Below are 23,149 nucleotides of genomic sequence, written 5' to 3' on the forward strand. Positions count from 1 at the left end.
CATTTGTTTGAGACCCCATTCCATTTGTTTGAGGATCCATTCCATTTGTTTGAGACCCCATTCCATTTGTTTGAGGATCCATTCCATTTGTTTGAGAATCCATTCCATTTGTTTGAGGAACCATTCCATTTGTTTGAGACCCCATTCCATTTGTTTGAGACCCCATTCCATTTGTTTGAGGATCCATTCCATTTGTTTGAGGATCCATTCCATTTGTTTGAGGATCCATTCCATTTGTTTGAGGATCTATTCCATTTGTTTGAGGATCCATTCCATTTGTTTGAGACCCCATTCCATTTGTTTGAGGATCCATTCCATTTGTTTGAGGATCCATTCCATTTGTTTGAGGATCCATTCCATTTGTTTGAGGATCCATTCCATTTGTTTGAGACCCCATTCCATTTGTTTGAGGATCCATTCCAGTTGTTTGAGGATCCATTCCATTTGTTTGAGGATCCATTCCATTTGTTTGAGACCCCATTCCATTTGTTTGAGACCCCATTCCATTTGTTTGAGGATCCATTCCATTTGTTTGAGGCCCCATTCCATTTGTTTGAGGATCCTTTCCATTTGTTTGAGGATCCATTCCATTTGTTTGAGGATCCATTCCATTTGTTTGAGACCCCATTCCAATTGTTTGAGACCCCATTCCATTTGTTTGAGGATCCATTCCATTTGTTTGAGACCCCATTCCATTTGTTTGAGGATCCATTCCATATGTTTGAGGATCCATTCCATTTGTTTGAGACCCCATTCCAGTTGTTTGAGGATCCATTCCATTTGTTTGAGGATCCATTCCATTTGTTTGAGACCCCATTCCATTTGTTTGAGGATCCATTCCATTTGTTTGAGACCCCATTCCATTTGTTTGAGGATCCATTCCATTTGTTTGAGGATCCATTCCATTTGTTTGAGGATCCATTCCATTTGTTTGAGGATCCATTCCATTTGTTTGAGGATCCATTCCATTTGTTTGAGACCCCATTCCATTTGTTTGAGACCCCATTCCATTTGTTTGAGACCCCATTCCAATTGTTTGAGACCCCATTCCATTTGTTTGAGTATCCATTCCATTTGTTTGAGACCCCATTCCATTTGTTTGAGGATCCATTCCATATGTTTGAGGATCCATTCCATTTGTTTGAGACCCCATTCCAGTTGTTTGAGGATCCATTCCATTTGTTTGAGGATCCATTCCATTTGTTTGAGAACCCATTCCATTTGTTTGAGGATCCATTCCAGTTGTTTGAGGATCCATTCCATTTTTTTGAGGATCCATTCCATTTGTTTGAGACCCCATTCCATTTGTTTGAGGATCCATTCCATTTGTTTGAGGCCCCATTCCATTTGTTTGAGGATCCATTCCAGTTGTTTGAGGATCCATTCCATTTGTTTGAGGATCCATTCCATTTGTTTGAGACCCCATTCCAATTGTTTGAGACACTATTCCATTTGTTTGAGGATCCATTCCATTTGTTTGAGACCCCATTCCATTTGTTTGAGGATCCATTCCATTTGTTTGAGGCCCCATTCCATTTGTTTGAGGATCCATTCCATTTGTTTGAGGATCCATTCCATTTGTTTGAGACCCCATTCCAATTGTTTGAGACCCCATTCCATTTGTTTGAGGATCCATTCCATTTGTTTGAGACCCCATTCCATTTGTTTGAGGATCCATTCCATATGTTTGAGGATCCATTCCATTTGTTTGAGACGCCATTCCAGTTGTTTGAGGATCCATTCCATTTGTTTGAGGATCCATTCCATTTGTTTGAGACCCCATTCCATTTGTTTGAGGATCCATTCCATTTGTTTGAGACCCCATTCCATTTGTTTGAGGATCCATTCCATTTGTTTGAGGATCCATTCCATTTGTTTGAGGATCCATTCCATTTGTTTGAGGATCCATTCCATTTGTTTGAGGATCCATTCCATTTGTTTGAGACCCCATTACATTTGTTTGAGACCCCATTCCATTTGTTTGAGACCCCATTCCAATTGTTTGAGACCCCATTCCATTTGTTTGAGTATCCATTCCATTTGTTTGAGACCCCATTCCATTTGTTTGAGGATCCATTCCATATGTTTGAGGATCCATTCCATTTGTTTGAGACCCCATTCCAGTTGTTTGAGGATCCATTCCATTTGTTTGAGGATCCATTCCATTTGTTTGAGAACCCATTCCATTTGTTTGAGGATCCATTCCAGTTGTTTGAGGATCCATTCCATTTTTTTGAGGATCCATTCCATTTGTTTGAGACCCCATTCCATTTGTTTGAGGATCCATTCCATTTGTTTGAGGCCCCATTCCATTTGTTTGAGGATCCATTCCAGTTGTTTGAGGATCCATTCCATTTGTTTGAGGATCCATTCCATTTGTTTGAGACCCCATTCCAATTGTTTGAGACACTATTCCATTTGTTTGAGGATCCATTCCATTTGTTTGAGACCCCATTCCATTTGTTTGAGGATCCATTACATATGTTTGAGGATCCATTCCATTTGTTTGAGACCCCATTCCATTTGTTTGAGGATCCATTACATATGTTTGAGGATCCATTCCATTTGTTTGAGGATCCATTCCATTTGTTTGAGACCCCATTCCAGTTGTTTAAGGATCCATTCCATTTGTTTGAGGATCCATTCCATTTGTTTGAGACCCCATTCCATTTGTTTGAGGATCCATTCCATTTGTTTGAGACCCCATTCCATTTGTTTGAGCCCCCATTCCATTTGTTTGAGCCCCCATTCCATTTGTTTGAGGATCCATTCCATTTGTTTGAGCCCCCATTCCATTTGTTTGAGACCCCATTCCATTTGTTTGAGGATCCATTCCATTTGTTTAAGGATCCATTCCATTTGTTTGAGCCCCCATTCCATTTGTTTGAGACCCCATTCCATTTGTTTGAGGATCCATTCCATTTGTTTGAGGATCCATTCCATTTGTTTGAGACCCCATTCCATTTGTTTGAGCCCCCATTCCATTTGTTTGAGGATCCATTCCATTTGTTTGAGACCCCATTCCATTTGTTTGAGGATCCATTTAATTTGTTTGAGCCCCCATTCCATTTGTTTGAGACCCCATTCCATTTGTTTGAGCCCCCATTCCATTTGTTTGAGGATCCATTTAATTTGTTTGAGGATCCATTCCATTTGTTTGAGGATCCATTCCATTTGTTTGAGGATCCATTCCATTTGTTTGAGACCCCATTCCATTTGTTTGAGCCCCCATTCCATTTGTTTGAGGATCCATTCCATTTGTTTGAGGATCCATTCCATTTGTTTGAGGATCCATTCCATTTGTTTGAGACCCCATTCCATTTGTTTGAGGATCCATTCCATTTGTTTGAGACCCCATTCCATTTGTTTGAGGATCCATTCCATTTGTTTGAGAATCCATTCCATTTGTTTGAGGAACCATTCCATTTGTTTGAGACCCCATTCCATTTGTTTGAGACCCCATTCCATTTGTTTGAGGATCCATTCCATTTGTTTGAGGATCCATTCCATTTGTTTGAGGATCCATTCCATTTGTTTGAGGATCTATTCCATTTGTTTGAGGATCCATTCCATTTGTTTGAGACCCCATTCCATTTGTTTGAGGATCCATTCCATTTGTTTGAGGATCCATTCCATTTGTTTGAGGATCCATTCCATTTGTTTGAGGATCCATTCCATTTGTTTGAGACCCCATTCCATTTGTTTGAGGATCCATTCCAGTTGTTTGAGGATCCATTCCATTTGTTTGAGGATCCATTCCATTTGTTTGAGACCCCATTCCATTTGTTTGAGACCCCATTCCATTTGTTTGAGGATCCATTCCATTTGTTTGAGGCCCCATTCCATTTGTTTGAGGATCCATTCCATTTGTTTGAGGATCCATTCCATTTGTTTGAGGATCCATTCCATTTGTTTGAGACCCCATTCCAATTGTTTGAGACCCCATTCCATTTGTTTGAGGATCCATTCCATTTGTTTGAGACCCCATTCCATTTGTTTGAGGATCCATTCCATATGTTTGAGGATCCATTCCATTTGTTTGAGACCCCATTCCAGTTGTTTGAGGATCCATTCCATTTGTTTGAGGATCCATTCCATTTGTTTGAGACCCCATTCCATTTGTTTGAGACCCCATTCCATTTGTTTGAGGATCCATTCCATTTGTTTGAGGATCCATTCCATTTGTTTGAGGATCCATTCCATTTGTTTGAGGATCCATTCCATTTGTTTGAGGATCCATTCCATTTGTTTGAGACCCCATTCCATTTGTTTGAGACCCCATTCCATTTGTTTGAGACCCCATTCCAATTGTTTGAGACCCCATTCCATTTGTTTGAGTATCCATTCCATTTGTTTGAGACCCCATTCCATTTGTTTGAGGATCCATTCCATATGTTTGAGGATCCATTCCATTTGTTTGAGACCCCATTCCAGTTGTTTGAGGATCCATTCCATTTGTTTGAGGATCCATTCCATTTGTTTGAGAACCCATTCCATTTGTTTGAGGATCCATTCCAGTTGTTTGAGGATCCATTCCATTTTTTTGAGGATCCATTCCATTTGTTTGAGACCCCATTCCATTTGTTTGAGGATCCATTCCATTTGTTTGAGGCCCCATTCCATTTGTTTGAGGATCCATTCCAGTTGTTTGAGGATCCATTCCATTTGTTTGAGGATCCATTCCATTTGTTTGAGACCCCATTCCAATTGTTTGAGACACTATTCCATTTGTTTTCCCATTTGTTTGAGACCCCATTCCATTTGTTTGAGGATCCATTACATATGTTTGAGGATCCATTCCATTTGTTTGAGACCCCATTCCATTTGTTTGACGATCCATTCCATTTGTTTGAGGATCCATTCCATTTGTTTGAGACCCCATTCCATTTGTTTGAGGATCCATTCCAGTTGTTTGAGGATCCATTCCATTTTTTTGAGGATCCATTCCATTTGTTTGAGACCCCATTCCATTTGTTTGAGGATCCATTCCATTTGTTTGAGGATCCATTCCATTTGTTTGAGACCCCATTCCAATTGTTTGAGACCCCATTCCATTTGTTTGAGGATCCATTCCATTTGTTTGAGACCCCATTCCAGTTGTTTAAGGATCCATTCCATTTGTTTGAGGATCCATTCCATTTGTTTGAGACCCCATTCCATTTGTTTGAGGATCCATTCCAGTTGTTTGAGGATCCATTCCATTTTTTTGAGGATCCATTCCATTTGTTTGAGACCCCATTCCATTTGTTTGAGGATCCATTCCATTTGTTTGAGGATCCATTCCATTTGTTTGAGACCCCATTCCAATTGTTTGAGACCCCATTCCATTTGTTTGAGGATCCATTCCATTTGTTTGAGACCCCATTCCATTTGTTTGAGGATCCATTCCATTTGTTTGAGACCCCATTCCATTTGTTTGAGACCCCATTCCATTTGTTTGAGACCCCATTCCATTTGTTTGAGGCCCCAATGCATTTGAGTCCTTAATCCCTTCTTCTCACTGTCCCAAACTGAATTCTAATGGTTCTTAGGTTTGTTTCTATTTCCAAACCCAATGGACCAGTGCCTTAGACCCTGGCCTGGGCCTAAAACCTCTCCAAACCACTATAAATCCTCTCAATATAGTGATCTTCAAAGGTGTCTATGTCCAGAGCTATTCCTTCACAAAGTCACAGACCAAAATCTCCCATTCATTACAGGTGAAGTCTGCCGGGGCCAGGGCGGGCCTGACCAGGCGGCGCCGCTCCGAACGCAAAGTCACCCGCATGGTGGTCATCATCGTGGTGGTCTTCGTCATCTGCTGGCTGCCCTTCTTCACCACCAACATAGTCAACCTCGTCTTCATCATACCAGAGAACAGTGTCACCGCCGGCGTCTACTTCTTCCTGGTCATCATGACCTACGTCAACTCCTGTGCCAACCCGCTCCTCTACGGCTTCCTGTCTGACAACTTCAAGCAGAGCTTCAGGAAGGTCCTGTGTCTCCACAAAGCGAACGGGGTTGGGGTGGGGGACGGAGGAGACATGGGGAGTGGAGGGGGACGTCCCATATCCCCTAGGCTGGAGAGGGTGGAGACGACGCAGCAGCATGACCCGCTCTTCACCCCCCGGATCATGGACGTCAACAATGGACACATGCAGAACAACCAAGTAGGTAAATCTATAGAAATAAAACGACTAGAACGGACATTCGCAATAAGGTGAACGTTGTGATGGGTGGACTACTAATTCTATGGGTCAATATTCTACCCAAGAACTGTGAATGGCTGTCAGGTTTCAATTATTTTGGTCAGTCTGCCAAAGATAATCTTGAAGGCTGTCCATTTCATTCATTGGTAGTCAACCGCAGTATACAATATAACTAGATTCACAGCCAATTTATATGTAATTTATATTTATCTAAATGATAGTACTTGATAGTTTTTTCACCTGCAGAGCATCTTAAGAAGTAGAATAGATTAATAAGCACTTACTACACATGGCGTTTACCCTTCTCCTTGGCCCACAACTGCTTTACAGCATAGAGGGTGAGAGGAGCTGAAAAATCACTCTGGAAGCCTAACATAGTAAACCCTCCTGATCAGAAGCTTTGGCGCTGAGGGGATCCAGTGTACTGTGTGCTGATAGTTAGTTACACCCACTAGTACTGTAAATGGGTACCACTGATTTCTCCTCTACGGTTGATACCTCCAGTGTATTTCATTTTTTTAAAATTCTGAGTGCTATGCATTTCGCTAGTATTTTTGCATCACAACATTGACGTGTAAGGGCCCTCCAGTTTTTTAGATAGACAGTCTTTATATTTGCCATCTAGGTCTTGTTTTAATAATAGAGAAATCAGACCTTCCTGCTGAGTACCTGACAGACTACCATTTATATAGGAGTAGTTAAAACAAACAATGGCGCTTTTAGTATTTAAAGAAGGCTTGATATACCTCACCCGGTATGCCATCAAGCTCTGGGGTTTTTCCAGACTAAAAGGATTTAATAGCATCAACAAGTTCTTCCTCTGTAATTTGATCTTTCTGTACATTTGTTAATTTTCTATTTTTTATATTATTTGGAAAGAATTCCTTTTAAAATTCCATTTGGAGAATCATAGATTCCTCAGTAACGAGTTTCTGCAAATTCTTTTTGTTAGTGTTCCTGTATTGGAGATTCAGGAAAAATGTTGTGCATTTTTCTCCATATTCCACCCAGTTTGCTTTATTTTTGTAATAGATTACATTAGATCATTCTTGAATAAGTTATTTTTGTTTTTCCTCTAACTTATTTTGTATCTCTGTAGTATCGTTTTTATTGCTATCAACCTGTACTATTAGTTCATGTATTTCCCTTGTTAGTCTTGGCTCTTTTGCCAGAAACTGCTTTGTTATTATTGATGAATATTGAATTGAATGACCCCTGAAGGTACATTTGAAGGCATCACAAACAGTAAGGGGATTTGCTGAACCTATACTATACTGGAAAAATTCAGTTATAAATGATTTTGTCTTAGTTAAAAATAAGTTGTCCTCCCGTAAACTTTGATGAAATTTCCAATATCCCCGCCCACGTGGAAACGCTATAAGAGTTATGTGAATGCCAATTAGATGATGATCCGATCTCATTCTGTTTACTATTAAAACTTTTTGTTTGTAGAGTGATTACCTTTACGGTCCATTGAGATATTCAAAAGGATCCACCTTCCTTGCGAATCATTCCTGACTATTTGCACATTCAGATCTACATTTTTGGTAATTTATATCACACCTTTTGAGTTCCTGTCACGTTCATCGTTTGAAGGAGACCAAGGCGCAGCGTGAATAGAGTTCCACATATTTTTTATGAACTGAAACTCACCAAAACAAAACAACAAACAACCTAACAAAACGTGAAGCTACGTTTTGTAGACAAGAAAGTGGACACCAGAAAGTGGAAAAAAAGGCATGCCTAGATATGATCCCCAATCAGAGACAACGATAAACAGCTGTCTCTGATTGGGTACCATATCAGGCCAACATAGACATACAAAACCCCTAGACATACAAAACCCCTAGACATACAAACGTACCCACCCTAGTCACACCTTGACCTAACCAAAATATATAGAAAACAGAGATATCTAAGGTCAGGGAGTGACCAGTCCAGAGGCTCCGGACTGGGGACCGTCGCTGGAAGCTCCAGACTGGGGACCGTCGCCGGAGGCTCTGGACTGGGGACCGTCGCCGGAGGCTCTGGACTGGGGACCGTCGCTGGAAGCTCCAGACTGGGAACCGTCGCCGGAAGCTCCAGACTGGGAACCGTCGCCGGAAGCTCCAGACTGGGGACCGTCGCCGGAGGCTCTGGACTGGGGACCGTCGCCGGAGGCTCTGGACTGGGAACCGTCGCCGGAGGCTCTGGACTGGGGACCGTCGCCGGAGGCTCTGGACTGGGGACCGTCGCCGGAAGCTCCAGACTGGGGACTGTCGCCGGAAGCTCCGGACTGGGAACCGTCGCCGGAGGCTCTGGACTGGGGACCGTCGCCGGAGGCTCTGGACTGGGGACCGTCGCCGGAAGCTCTGGACTGGGGACCGTCGCCGGAAGCTCTGGCCTGTGGAGGCACACTGGAGGCCTGATGCGTGGGACCGGTACAGGTGGCACCGGGCTGATGACACGCACCTCAGGGTGAGTGCGGAGAGGAGGCAAAGGACGTACTGGACTACGGGTGGGTGCTGCTATGGTGACCAGTGAGCTGAGATAAGGCGGGGCTTTACCTAGCAGAAACTTACAGATGACCTGGAGCCAGTGGCTTTGGCGATGAATATCAAGCGAGGGCATTGCCTGTGAGCCAATGCCACTATTCTGATATCTTCCCCTTGCTTGTAGTAAACATATATAAACTTGTCGACAAATACATAAAAAACATAAACAATAAACACATTAAATTATAAACCTGTTCTCAACAATAGAGAGAGAGGGAGAGAAGAGAAGAGAAAAGAGAGAGAAAGAGAGCGTGAAAGAAGAGAGCGAGATCAGGTGTGTGTGTGTGTATAAGTCTGTATGTGTAAGCGAGCATGTAATTGAGTACGTGTGTGTTCATATCCATTTCATAATGTTCAGATATTTTTACAGTCCCATGCTTTATTTTTTCGTAACCTGAAGTACCTGTAGAATTTAGTACAGCCATGGTGTCATCCATGTCCTTGTTCAGTCGTGGCTGATAATATACACTACCGGTCTAAAGTTTTCTTTATTTAGATTATTTTCTACATTGTAAAATAATAGTGAAGACATCAAAACTATGAAATAACACATGTGGAATTATGCAGTAAAAAAAAGCGTTATATATTTGAGATTCTTCAAATAGACACTATTTGCCTTGATGACAGATTTGCACACTCTTGGCGTTCTCTCAACCAGCTTCATGAGGTACTCACCTGGAATGCATTTCATTTAACAGGTGTGTCTTCTTAAAAGTTAATTTGTGGAATTTATTTCCTTCTTAATGCGTTTTAGCCAATCAGATGTGTTGAGACAAGGAAGGGGGTTATACAGAAGATAGCCCTATTTGGTAATAGACCAAGTCCATATTATGGCAAGTTTAGCTCAAAACAGCAAAGAGAAATGACAGTCCATCATTACTTTAAGACACTAAGGTCAGTCAATCTGGAAAATTTCAAGAACTTTGAAAGTTTCTTCAAGTTCAGTCACAAAAAAAACAAGTTACCAGCCTCAGAAATTGCAGCCCAAATAAAGTTTGAGTAATAGTAATAGAAGACACATCAAATTGCTGCAAAGAAACCACAACTAAAGGACACCAATAATAAGAGGAGACTTGCTTGAACCAAGAAACACAAGCAATGGACATTAGACCAGTGGACATGTTGAGATTTTTGGTTCCAACCGCCGTGTCTTTGTGAATCGCTGTGTGGATGAACGGATGATCTCTGCATGTGTATTTCCCACCGTAAAGCATGGAGGAGGAGGTGTTATGGTGTGGGGGTGGTTTGCTGGTGACACTGTATGTGATTTATTTAGAATTCAAGGCACACTTAACCAGCATGGCTACCACAGCATTCTGCAGCAATACACCATCCCATCTGGTTGGGCTTAGTGAGACTATCATTTGTTTTTCAACAGGACAATGACCCAACACACCTCCAGGCTGTATAAGGGCTATTTGACCAAGAAGGAGAGTGATGGAGTGCTGCATCAGATGACCTGGCCTCCACAATCCCCCGACCTCATCCAAATTGAGATGGTTTGGGATGAGACGGACCGCGGAGTGAAGGGAAAGCAGCCAACAAGTGCTCACCATATGTGGGAACTCCTTCAAGACTGTTGGACAAGCATTCCAGGTGAAGCTGGTTGAGAGAATGCCAAGGTGTGCAAAGCTGTCATGAAGGCAAAGTGTGAAGGCAAAGTGTAGCTATTTGAAGTGCATTAACAACGTTGTCACCAAAGTAACTATACGTACATATGCCAACCAGAAGCCGTGGATTACAGGCAACATCCAAACTGAGCTAAAGGCTAGATCTGCCACTTTCAAGGAGCGGGACACTAATCCGGACTGCTACGACCTCCAATGAGCCATCAAACATTAAAATCTTCCATACAGGACTAAGATCGAGTCCTACTATGCTGGCTCTGATGCTTGTTGGATGTGGCAGGGCTTGCAAACTATGAACGATTAGGGAAACCCAGCCACAAGCTGCCCAGTGACGTGAGCCTACCAGACGAGTTAAATTCCTTCTATGCTCATTTCAAGGCAAGCAACACTGAGCCATGCATGAGAGCACCAGCAGTTCCGGATGACTGTGTGATATCCCTCTCCATATCAGATGTGAGTAAGACCTTTAAGCATGTTAACATTCACAAGGCTGCGGGGCCAGACGGATTACGAGAATGCATACTTAGAGCATCCACTGGCCAGCTTGCAAGTGTCTTCACTGACATTTTCAACTTTTCCCTGACCCAGTCTGTAATACCTACATGTTTCAAGTAGACTACCATAGTCCCTGTGCCCAGGAAGGCCAAGGTAACCTGTCTAGATGACTATCGCCCAGTAGCACTTACATTGATAGCCATGAAATGCTTTAAAAGGCTGGTCATGGCAAAGACCATCATTTCAAACACCCTGGACCCACTCCAATTCGCAACAACACATCCTCCACGCTGACCCTTAACATGGGGGCCCCTCAGGGGTGCATGGTTAGTCCCCTCCTGTACTTCCTGTTCACCCATGACTGTGTGGCCGCACATAACTCCAACACCATCATTCAGTTTGCTGAAGACACAACAATGGTTTGCCTGATAACCAACAATGATGAGACAGTCTATAGGGTGGAGTTCAGTGACCTGACAGTGTTGTGCCAGGACAATAACCTCTCCCTATACATTAGCAAGACGAAGGACCTGATCGCGTACTACCGGACCTAGAGAGCCTAGCATTCCCCAATCCACATCGACGGGGCTGTTGCAGAGTGGGTCGAGAGCTTCAAGTTCCTCGGTGTCCACATCACTAAGGAATTATCATTGTCCACACACACCAACACAGTCACGAAGAAGGCATGACAATGCTTCTTCCCCCTCAGGAGGCTGAAAAGATTACCATGGGCCCTTAGAAAGTTCTACAGCTGCAGCACTGAGAGCATCTTAACTGGCTGCACCCCCACTTATTATGGCAACTACTTGGCATCCGACCGCAAGGCACTGCAGAGGGTACATCACTGGGACCAAACTCCCTGCCATCCAGGACCTCTATACCAGGCGGTGTCAGAAGAAGGCCTTAAAAATGGTCAAGGACTCCAGCCACCCAAGTCATAGACTGTTCTCTCTGCTACCACATGGGAAGCGATACTGATGCACCAAGTCTGGTACCAAAAGGACCCTTAACAGCTTCTACCCCCAAGCCATAAGACTACTAAATAGTTAGTCCGGGTAGCTATTGGTTAACTATGTATCTTTCTGCATTGACCCTTTTTAGCACTAACTCTTGCATTTACATTGCTTTAACTGTTTATTATCTATCCTGTTGCATAGTCACTTTATCCCTATAAATATGTACACATCTACTTCAATTACCTTGTACCCTTGTACATCGACTTGGTTCTGGTACCCTGTATATAGCCAAGTTATCGTTACTCATTGTGTATTTATTCCTCGTGTTACTATTTATCTTTTTTTCTTCCAGCATTGTTGGGAAGGGGCCGTAAGTCATCGTTTCACTGTTAGTCTACACCTGTTGTTTACGATGCATGTGGCAAATACATTTTCATTGGATTTGATTCAACACCAAGCTCAGAGCCTTGGGTCTGGACACCACCTCTGCAACTGGATCCTGGACATCCTGACGGGCAGACGACAAGATGTCAGGATTGACAAGCCAATCTCCAGCACACTGACTCTTAACACAAGGGCCCCCCAGGGGTGTGTCCTGAGTCCTCTGCTGTAGGTCTATTAACCAACAACGGCGAATCAGCCTATAGGGAGGAAGTAAGTGAACTGGCATTGTGATGCCAGGACAACAACCTTTCCTTAACATCAGCAAAACAAAGGAGTTGATTGTTGACTTCAGGAAGCAGAGGGGGGAACATGCCTGATCCACATCAATGGGTCTACAGTAGAGTCATGTTCCTCGCTGTCCACATCACCAAGGACATGACATGGACCAACAACACCACCACAACACTGTCTCTGCTTCCTAAGGCGGCTGAAGAAATTCCAAATAGTACTGCTGACCTGTTGCATCACGGCCTGGCACGGGAATTGCTTCATCCACGACTGCAAGGTCCTCCAGCTGTTGGTGAAGAAGGCCCAGTACATCACTGGGACCATGTTCCCACCCATCCAGGACATCTACTCAAAACGTTGCCTGGGGGTGAGCAGTAGCATCATCAAGGAACCCACACACCCAGTCACTCCTTTACCGTCGGACAGATGGTATCGGAGCATGAGGTCTGATAGCTACAGACTCAGACACAGTTTCTATCTACAAGCCATCAGACTGCTGAACTGGTCTGACCACCTCCACTGACTCTGCACACCTTAGCACATATGCACTCACTTAATCACTCACACAACCTCACAGATATGCAGTCATCCACACACACACACACACACACACACACACACACACACACACACACACACACACACACACACACACACACACACACACACACACACACACACACACACACACACACACACACACACACACACGTACACACAATCACACATATTTATGCTACACACACATCACAACTGCTGCTACCAGACTCTTATTATCATTGTTAAATACTGCACAATTTATACACTTGCCCAACAATCGCCCCTTCCCCAAAACACGTGTAAATATTGGACTATAAACTGTGCCTTCATATATTATACTTATGCAAAAAGAAAAATTATATTGTACTGAGCCATTTACTTTATATTTGAATTCTTATCTTTTATCATGTCTTACTGTTGTTGGTTGTCAAGAAGGAACCTGCAAGTAAGCATTTCGTTGGATGATGTTTACCATGTGTGTCCTGTACATAAGACTAATAAAACATAAAAGTTCACTTGTTTGTGTGTGAATAGATTTCTGGCGATCTCCTTGCTGTGACTTGTCTCCATCTGAGAGCTGTGTCTGTGTCTAGTACTCCCTGTTAGTGTGAATGTGTGTCTATGATGCCATAATGTACATAACATAATACATAACAAATCAGCAGCAGCTCTGTGTGACATATCAGACAGAAGATGCTCAAAGAGATGTCCTCTTTTCTATTATATCTTAAAAGAGATTTATCGTCTCTTTTACAGTTTGAAGATTAAAAACAAATTGTGACTGACGGGGGAATGGGCGGGGGGGCAGACGGATGGATGGGGGGGACGGATGGACGGACGGGGGTGAAGGGGGAGTGTGCTGGTCGTGCTGGTCGTTGTTTGTAATGTCTAAATGTATCTCTTGCTGTCTTTGCAGTGTGTTCAAATTGAGACTTGTGGCAACATGACGACGGAGCTTCTGCCCTTAGAGAGCCCAGTGATTGATCAGTCTACGCTATGATGAGGCCTGATAGGTCAGTCTACGCTATGATGAGGCCTGATTGGTCAGTCTACACTTTGACAATCCCTGATTGGTCTGTCTACGCTTTGATGAGCCCTGATTGGTGAGTCTACACTTTGATAAGCCCTGACTGGTTAGTCTATGCTTTGATGAGCCAAGCCACCTCCCTCTCCATCACAACAAACAATCCATCATTGGGAGCCCTCCCACTGTCAACTCATGTAGCTCTTGACCAATGACCTGTTTCGGACGATACAGGAAGAAGAGGTACATGGGACTTCAAAGAACACTTCCTGTTCTGACACTACACTGAACGATTTCTGCGATGACACCTCTCCTATTTGTCAGTATAAACCACAGACATTTACAGCGCATTGCACCACTGGAAGGGGCTGGGGGGGAGGACGGCTCATAATAAGGGCTGGAACGGAGCGAATGGAATGACATCAAACACATGGAAACCATGTTCATTGTATTTGATACCATTCCACTGATTCCGCTCCAGCCATTACCACAAGCCCGTCCTCCTCAATGAAGGTGCCACCAACCGCCTGTGCATTGCACCAGCTTGGTTTCATGGAACCAGCAAGAGCACATTCTTCCATGTACTTTATAGAGACTTGCCCTAGATTAAAATGCCCTAGAAAATGAACCTGAGTATTCCCTTCACTTTATATGAACTGGATCATTTGATTTCATCAGAAATGTTGTGAATTGAAATGGATTGTCGTCTTTGTGAGCTTGGAACTTTCTGTATGTAGGTATGTACTGGGCCTTCATCACTATGTAGGTAAGGCCATGACGGGAACGTACTACACACACTGTCTATGACCCTTGTCCATTTGTCACTATGATCACCTGTAACAAGTCCCAAAGGCTCATAATTCCCACCTGTGGACTCATGGATGGTTTCTGCTCTGGACAAAGTTAGTTCAAGCTGGGATGACCAATGAAATGGTACTAGAGGAAACCTGCTTTGTGGAAAAAGAACACTGTCCCCGAACAGAGAGAATGATGATAATGATGATGTCAATCAAATAGATGAATCTGGCGTACAGTACTCACTGTATCTATGGCATAATGTTATAACTGAGGATCCTATTCATATTATTGATGCATTATTCTTATTTGTTGGGTATTATTGTTATAAACTTGGGTAGTTGTTCCAAGTGTTTTGGTTATTTTAATGCGTTTATTTGTGATTAATGGATCCCCTTGACCTTTTATTGGAGATTGAAGCACTGGTGCAACTTCATTGTGCTTGACCTTGCCTGAGGTCATGTTCTTTAGGCACCATATGGAATAAAACGGGCTGAAACAGGGAGGGACTACCTCCTAGTCTAATGTCCAGTAAGATACACAGATGTTAATATCACCTTTTGAATTGTTTTCCCTTGCATGCCCTACTGAACAATCTGCGTACAACAGCATAGTCGTCGCTGTCTGACGAAAAGCACTCATCTCCAAAACACATTTCTTCAGGAAATGGAAGAAATTACCATATTGTCCCATTATTGAACATACATTTCTGAAACTTCAGGAGCTATTTTGAATACATTGTCTTGGTCCTAGAGTCATTAAATGTTCAGAGTACATTGAAGGGAGTTACTGCTTTCAATTTTTTTTTAAATGTAAATGGCAAAAATTGAGTTTTCATCAGACAGCGACTCAATGATTAATCTGCTGTACACACATGCAGTATTTTATGGATTAGCTTTAACTGTATTGATTTCAATGAGCACACAATCCACACTGACTGTTTTATAGTCATATATGACAGGTTCAAGATTTATACAGTAAGTTATTATCTGTGTATTCTACTCTGGGATTACACCGTGGTCAAGTAAATGTAAAAAAAGGTTGCTGTTACTTATGCTAATTATTTAAAATAATACCATAGCATTATTGCTAATGTGTACCATCTGGACATGTGTTCAAAATGTTTCATTTCAGTGTTATTGTTTTAATAAAATGTACCAGTCTTTTTAGCTAAAATGTACCAGTCTTTTTAGCTAACATTGTACCAGGTGTACCAGTCTTTTTAGCTAACATTCCACTATGCATGTAGCTAACATTCCACTCCTTGTACCAGTCTTTTTAGCTAACATTCCACTACCAGTCTTTTTAGCTAACATTCCACTCCTCAGTCTTTTTGTACCAGTCTTTTTAGCTAACATTCCACTCCTTGTACCAGTCTTTTAGCTAACATTCCACTCCTTGTACCAGTCTTTTAGCTAACATTCCACTCCTTGTACCAGTCTTTTTAGCTAACATTCCACTCCTGTGTAGCTAACACCAGTCTTTTTAGCTAACACACTCCTTGTTCTTTTTAGCTAACATTCCACTCCCTGTACCCAGTCATTTTGTAGCTAACATTCCACTCCTTGTACCAGTCTTTTTAGCTAACATTCCACTCCTTGTACCACCAGTCAGTCTTTTTAGCTAACATTCCACTCCTTGTACCAGTCTTTTTTTTAGCTAACATTCCACTCCTTGTACCAGTCTTTTTAGCATTAACATTCCATTCCTTGTACCAGTCTCCTTGTAACATTCCACTCCTTGTACCAGTCTTTTTAGCTAACATTCCACTCCCTGTACCAGTCTTTTTAGCTAACATTCCACTCCCTGTACCAGTCTTTTTAGCTAACATTCCACTCCTTGTACCAGTCTTTTTAGCTAACATTCCACTCCCTGTACCAGTCTTTTTAGCTAAACATTCCAGTCTTTTAGCTAACATTCCACTCCTTGTACCAGTCTTTTTAGCTAACATTCCACTCCTTGTACCAGTCTTTTTAGCTAACATTCCACTCCTTGTACCAGTCTTTTTAGCTAACATTCCACTCCCTGTACCAGTCTTTTTAGCTAACATTCCACTCCCTGTACCAGTCTTTTTAGCTAACATTCCACTCCTTGTACCAGTCTTTTTAGCTAACATTCCACTCCTTGTACCAGTCTTTTTAGCTAACATTCCACTCCTTGTACCAGTCTTTTTAGCTAACATTCCACTCCTTGTACCAGTCTTTTTAGCTAACATTCCACTCCTTGTACCAGTCTTTTTAACATTAACAGTCTTTTTCTAACACTCCCTGTACCAGTCTTTTTAGCTAACATTTCTTGTACCAGTCTTTTTAGCTAACATTCCACTCCTTGTACCAGTCTTTTTAGCTAACATTCCACTCCTTGTACCAGTCTTTTTAGCTAACATTCCACTCCCTGTACCAGTCTTTTTAGCTAACATTCCACTCCTTGTACCAGTCTTTTTAGCTAACAACCAGTCTTTTTAGCTAACAACTCCTTGTACCAGTCCTTTTAGCTAACACTCCTTGTACCAGGCTAACATTATGTACCAGTCTTTTTAGCTAACATTCTTTGGACTCCTTGGTCTTTTTAGCTAACATTCCCCCTTGTCAGTCTTTTTGTCTACCAGTCTTTTTAGCTCATTTCTTTCAGTCTTTTTCTAACATACCAGTCTTTTTGCCCTACCAGTCTTTTTTCATCTCCTAGTCCTAACATTCCATGTACCATCCCATTCTCTTTCATCTAACATTCCCCTCTCACCAACCGTCCTTGGTGCTTTCTCTTTCTCTTCCTCTTCACCCGTATCTCCAGTGTGTTTACAGGCAACGTGTCCCAGTGGCTTACTACTGCAGGTGCATGCAGGTGTATGGGTGAAAACAACAAGCTCCCCCTTTAAACTGCTAGGCCCTAGGCTACACCTAACTGCTTTCTTTCTCTTCCTCTTGACTGGCATGTTTTCCACAGGTGTATGGGTGAAAACCCTCAATGTCACTGTTTGGGAAAGGACAGAAGGAGAACAGTAGGGTATTTGAAGGTCTGTTCTCAAATCTTCCTATATACGTTAGGAAAATGAAAATTAAAATGACTCCCTAGGAATACTTAAACTATAATCCTTCCAAAAAGTTTACTTACAATTACTATTTTTTTTAGAAAGATACTTCCGGATGATGTCAGTTTCAACATGACATTCAATGGCCTAAACCAGCCCAAGCTATCACATGGACCGTTGAATGAAGCTCACGGTGTGTTGATGAGCTTTGTTGTGTAGTCTTACTTCAAATCTGTTGGTAACAATGGCTATGTTTTGAGACTTATCTCAATTAGGTCAACGTTATAGCTTCAAGAAAAGGTCCAATGCGGCACACGCTGCCATAGCGCTGCAGTTTTAACCTTCTCCAATTATACGAACAAATGGTGGATTTTAAAAGTGTAATACTTTTTAATAATACAGTAATAATACAAATGATTTAAGTTTAAATATACCAAGTAGGCAACAGTTCCATCAATTTCTGCTTCCAGGAGAGCAAGGGATTATTTATAACTGCGGTATTGTCCGACACAGGCCCCGTGGGTCTTAAGAGGTCGCAGGTGGGGGGGAATTGCTTTTTCCACCTATAAATGTTTATTCAATAGGAAATAAACAAACCTGCAATTACATTGGTGCTTGGGTGGTGTCAAGCCCGGCTTGCCTCTAGTGATAAATCTGTAGCCTCCATACTCTGGCTTGAACAGTGATGAGACTTATGAGGTCTCAGAGGAAGATATAACGTTGTGGAGAATAGGAGAGAGGAAGACATAAGGCAAAAAGACAAAATACTATTTTAGGGTTTTAATTGGTTTACAGATTTTGATGGTTTTTTATTGACACTTCTTGAAATACGGTAACATTAGACTGCACTGTACGGCATTCTACAGCTAAGTCTTGGGGTGAGTTGATGCATTTTGAAATACAATACAATCAATATGTAGGCCATTTTATTCATTTTTATTTATTTAACCTTTATTTAACCAGGTTAGTCCCATTGAGATAAAACATATCTTTATCTCAATGAGATTAACCTGGTCTGATGCTTATTGATGCCTGATGTAGACTAGACAAAATGACTGTGAGATGCTGTCTGGGTCTCTTCACTGGGGGTGGCTGAAGTCGGCCGGCTTCCCCAGGTTCCACAGCCCATTCCTAGGTTGAGGAGCGGATTGTTTCCCTCGGCCTGACAGGCTAGCCTGGGTGGAAGGTGTTGTGATGGGGATGGCTGCTGACTTTTCAAACCTTCAGACTCTCGTCAGCGGCACAACGCTATCCTGCAGAACTGGGTTTTCTTTCAAATACTTTAGCAACGCTTGATTTTGCTTGTCTTGCGCAGTGAAACCAATGGAATCATCCCAAAAGAGCAAAACCCGACCAAATCAAAGGCTTAAAGTATTTGGGGAAAAAATAGTATGTTCAAGGCATATTGCAGTCAGACAATTGTTTCCAAAATATTAAATATACCTACAAGTATCGTCTGACAGGCATAGGACTTCCTCCTCCTATAGAGGAAATATGCATGGAGGATATTTAATTTGGCGCACAATATCTGATCTGTTTTTACCAATTGATATGTCGTGATTGTGTGTTCTTGTATCCTCCAAGCTGCAACAACCGTTCTGCCTCAATTAACATTAAATAAATTGCTTTTCCAAGGCCACAATTCTTTGCTTCAAACAAAGCTCTTGTCTAAACATTTGCATCTGAGGGGACTACCCGTAAAGCACCCTCCCCGTAACTGAACGTGTTGTGTGTTCTCAGCTCTCCAAATTATTTCTTTCCGGGTTTTGCAGAGAAATGAGAGTGGTAAGCAAGGTCACTGTAGGAGAGTTCAAAGTATTTCCTCATTCTGATTTAAAGGCTACAGCAAGGCTTTGATGTATCTTGGTCTGTTAACTCAAAGGAATTGAGCTTGAGGTCTTTGACCTTGACCCACTAGAATTACTGCAGTGTAATCTTACGAAAGAAGTGAGACAGAATGAGCCTACTTTGCAGCCATCAGAAAACACAGGAAGAAAAGTTGAAATGGTTGAATTTGTTACCGTTTTTTTCTCCACTATACAGGCTTAGTTGTTATATCCACGTGAATGCTTAAGAAAGGTGAAGCCTTAACCCATTACCAGTGTCTTCAAGAAGACACCCTGAGTATCAAGTGAACATTTCTGGTTTTGTCCTTCTTTTTTACTCACTCTGGAGGGAGGGGGAGGGGGGGGCAGCCCACTTTTCTTGTGTGGCAATCCTAGGAGTATGAGCACCACCACTTCTCAGTTATGTGGAGAAAAGTTTTCCATTGGGCGAAAAGAGGGGGAAGAACGGAGGGGATGGAAGTAGGAATGAGAAGGAGGACAGAAGGAGAGACGAGATAAGGCAGACAAGGAGGAGGTATAAGGTTTCTGTTCTACACATCCTCAGGACCGAAAGCCTTTATTGTTCTCTCCGGTGTTCCTCCCCACAGGTGTTTCTGTGACGGACAGATGGGTCCAGAGGGCTCGATGGGGACCTGTGGCTGAATAATAATTTATTGATTTGTCTAATGACGGAATGGATGACTGTTTAACAGAGGTGATAAATAACCTTGCCTGTGGCCTGTAGATTTGAGTTTGTCCTCAAGTTAATGCTAAAGCTTAAAGATGGAATCTGGTGAAACTGCCACATCTGTTTCGGCTATTACAACAACAAAGACGTTACTGCAAACAACAAACACTGTTTTTTGCCCCTCAGACAAAACTGCACGCGTGGTAGAACAGAACATTATGTACAGAATGTTTTTTACCACGCTCCTCCTCTCCATTTGGAAGCTCCTCCTCTCCATTTGGAAGCTCCTCCTCTCCGTTTGGAAGCTCCTCCTCTCCATTTGGAAGCTCCTCCTCTCCGTTTAGAAGCTCCTCACCTCCGTTTAGTCAACAAAACAAAAACCATAACAAAGGCACTGGGGTGAACAGGGACGCTGTTTCCCCTAATGCAGACTCCATCTTTAATTGGTGAAACTGTCCGTTTGGGATAGTACAATAACAAAGAAGTCACTACAAAACCATAAACACTGTTTTTTTCTCCTCAGACATCACTGCGTGATCAAACTTTTTTTTACCACACTGTGCAGACGCTCCTCTTTTCAGTTTTCCCTCCATTTCATGAACAAAACAAAAACAATAACAAAGGCTGTGGGGCGAAGAGTGGTGCTGTTTCCCTTAATGCAGATTCCAGATTGAAGCTTCACTGGCTATAATAGTATTGTTTATTAGATGTGTAAAGGAGGTGGTTTACTGTGTTAGCCTGCTGAGCTTAAAGCACAACTGAAGGCAATAAACAACTTATCTGATCCAAAACGGCCTATGTGGCATCCTTATTATTCAGAAACATTTATTCTAGTGTCAAAATTTACTACAAAGTGTAAATAGGACAAAATGTTTCATAAAGTCAGTCTCGTCCAAAACTGAGTTTTGTATGTGAGTTTGTCATTACTAACTGCTTTTGATTTCGACAATGCTCACTAACACAGGATACACAGCTGCATTGATTGCTCTCTATCCAATCCTACTGCAGAACACACAGACAATGAGACAAACCTGCCCAGCAGTGCAGTGGATCGGACTTTGTTTACATAGGACAACACATTGCTAGATGTACAATTGGGTGACTAAAACCTCCTCAGTAAAAACTTCCTTGAGTTATCTTAGATTCCTTCCGACTATTTAGGGGAAATAACACTATTTCACCACCAGATGTGAAATTGTAACTCCACATGTGAAAGTGAGATTTCAACATGCAGAGTTTATCATATGTGAAACTGCATATCTGATTTTCATATGTGAAAGCGCAAGTTTACAGGTAGTTTTTTTTAAGGGAGTACTGGCTTTGTTCCTACGGTTTGTCATGGGAGACAAACATCAGTAACTGCCACATCAAATCACATCCCCAAGACTGAAATAGTTGTTGTTTAATGAGCAACAGAGTGGCACTGCATCTCAGTGCTAGAGGCATCACTACAGACCCAGGTTCGATTCCAGGCTGTATCACAACCGGCGGAGATTGGGAGTCCCATAGGGCTGAGCACAATTGGCCCAGTGTCTTCCGGGTAAGGGTTTGGCCGGGGTAGGCCGTCATTGTAAATAAGAATTTGTTCTTAACTGACTTGCCTAGTTAAATAAAGGTTCAATTAAACAATGTAAAAACACATGTAAATCGGTGCGTTCAGTCACTCTTTCAGCCCAGGCATTAGCTTGCTCAGGGAGCTTATGCTAGTCTTCAGGTCTCTAATTTGGGATGGGTAGGCCTATGTGTTACGGAGGGGATTCCATGAACCACACTTGCTTGATGAGTCACCTTGTCTGAGACCTGGAGTCTTGAGTAAGCTCCCCAAGCTAGCTAATGGCTAGGCTTTAGCTCGGCGGCTATTGCAGTCTTGTGGCATGCAGGAGACTCGGATTCGAACCCAGTCACAGGGGGGAAGTATTTGAGTATTTCAACTCATTGGTAACTGTATAACTGATGAAGACCATGGGGTTTCAAACATAAACATTAACACACTGTCTGGTTTGGTAAATATACATGTTTATTTTCTACACATCCAAGAGCAGGCTGTGAGGTCTAAAGTAAGTGTGAGATGTGTCAATAGCAATCTGATAAATCTATACATTTTCTGTCTACAAACATGTTGAATATTCAGATGTGTTTGACACTGAGTCAAAGCAGATGTAGTGATGTCTAATTTAACAGAGATTAGCATGTTATTGTCAATGGTAAGTTAGAGCTTCTGTTTAGGTTAAACAACTTTAAAAAATGTATTGGAAGTATTTAGGATGTCAGGTTTAAAATAGCATAGATGAGCTAATGATTATACATGCACCCAATGTGTTCCAATCAATCAAAACGGATAACAGGCTGCTCGAGATGAGGAAGGATGATTTTAAATTAGAATTGTTCTTTGCGACGGAACAGACCGTGAGGTCGTGCTGAACTTTTCAGGTTAGCTGCTAGTTAGCAGGAGAGAATAAATGTGGTTTGTTTTAATTGGTAAATGATACATACAATAGCCTACCAACACACTGCTATACACAGACAGGAATGGAGAGTGTGGTCTTCTTGGATAGAACAAAGAGGAGGAGGATGTTATTGAGGAAATATGGAAGAGATCAGGTGAGGAAATAGGAGGTGTGGGGGCGCTGTATGAGGGATGATGGGAAAAAGGTGTTAATAGAAAGAAAAATATTAGGAGTTGTTGGGGGAAAAGGAGAGGAGAGAAGTGAAAAAAGAAAGAACACTGGTTGTACAGTATGTTCTTGCTTCTGTTGCACGCTACACTTGAATAAA

General features: G+C 42.2%; 1 protein-coding gene across 4 annotated transcripts in view; it reads left to right on the top strand.

Annotated features, from left to right (window-relative positions):
* The window catches only part of LOC115125752 (somatostatin receptor type 5-like), a 37,546-nt gene extending 21,559 nt beyond the window's left edge, over positions 1-15,987 (top strand). The window contains exons 3-5 of one of the 4 annotated variants that reach the window (XR_010461232.1): positions 5,700-6,149; positions 13,930-14,116; positions 14,272-15,987. Coding sequence is in view for 3 of the 4 variants with exons in the window: in XM_065010553.1 (XP_064866625.1) it covers positions 5,700-6,149; positions 13,930-14,013 (534 nt within the window). In the remaining variant the exon portion in view is untranslated. Of the gene's footprint in view, positions 1-5,699; positions 6,154-10,100; positions 13,797-13,929 lie in introns of those variants that run through there. The other 3 variants (XM_065010554.1, XM_065010555.1, XM_065010553.1) reach the window with 3 other exon arrangements.
* Positions 15,988-23,149: the final 7,162 nt, after the last annotated feature.

The sequence above is a fragment of the Oncorhynchus nerka genome, linkage group LG26 (assembly GCF_034236695.1).
Source record: "Oncorhynchus nerka isolate Pitt River linkage group LG26, Oner_Uvic_2.0, whole genome shotgun sequence".
NCBI classification, from domain to species: domain Eukaryota; kingdom Metazoa; phylum Chordata; class Actinopteri; order Salmoniformes; family Salmonidae; genus Oncorhynchus; species Oncorhynchus nerka.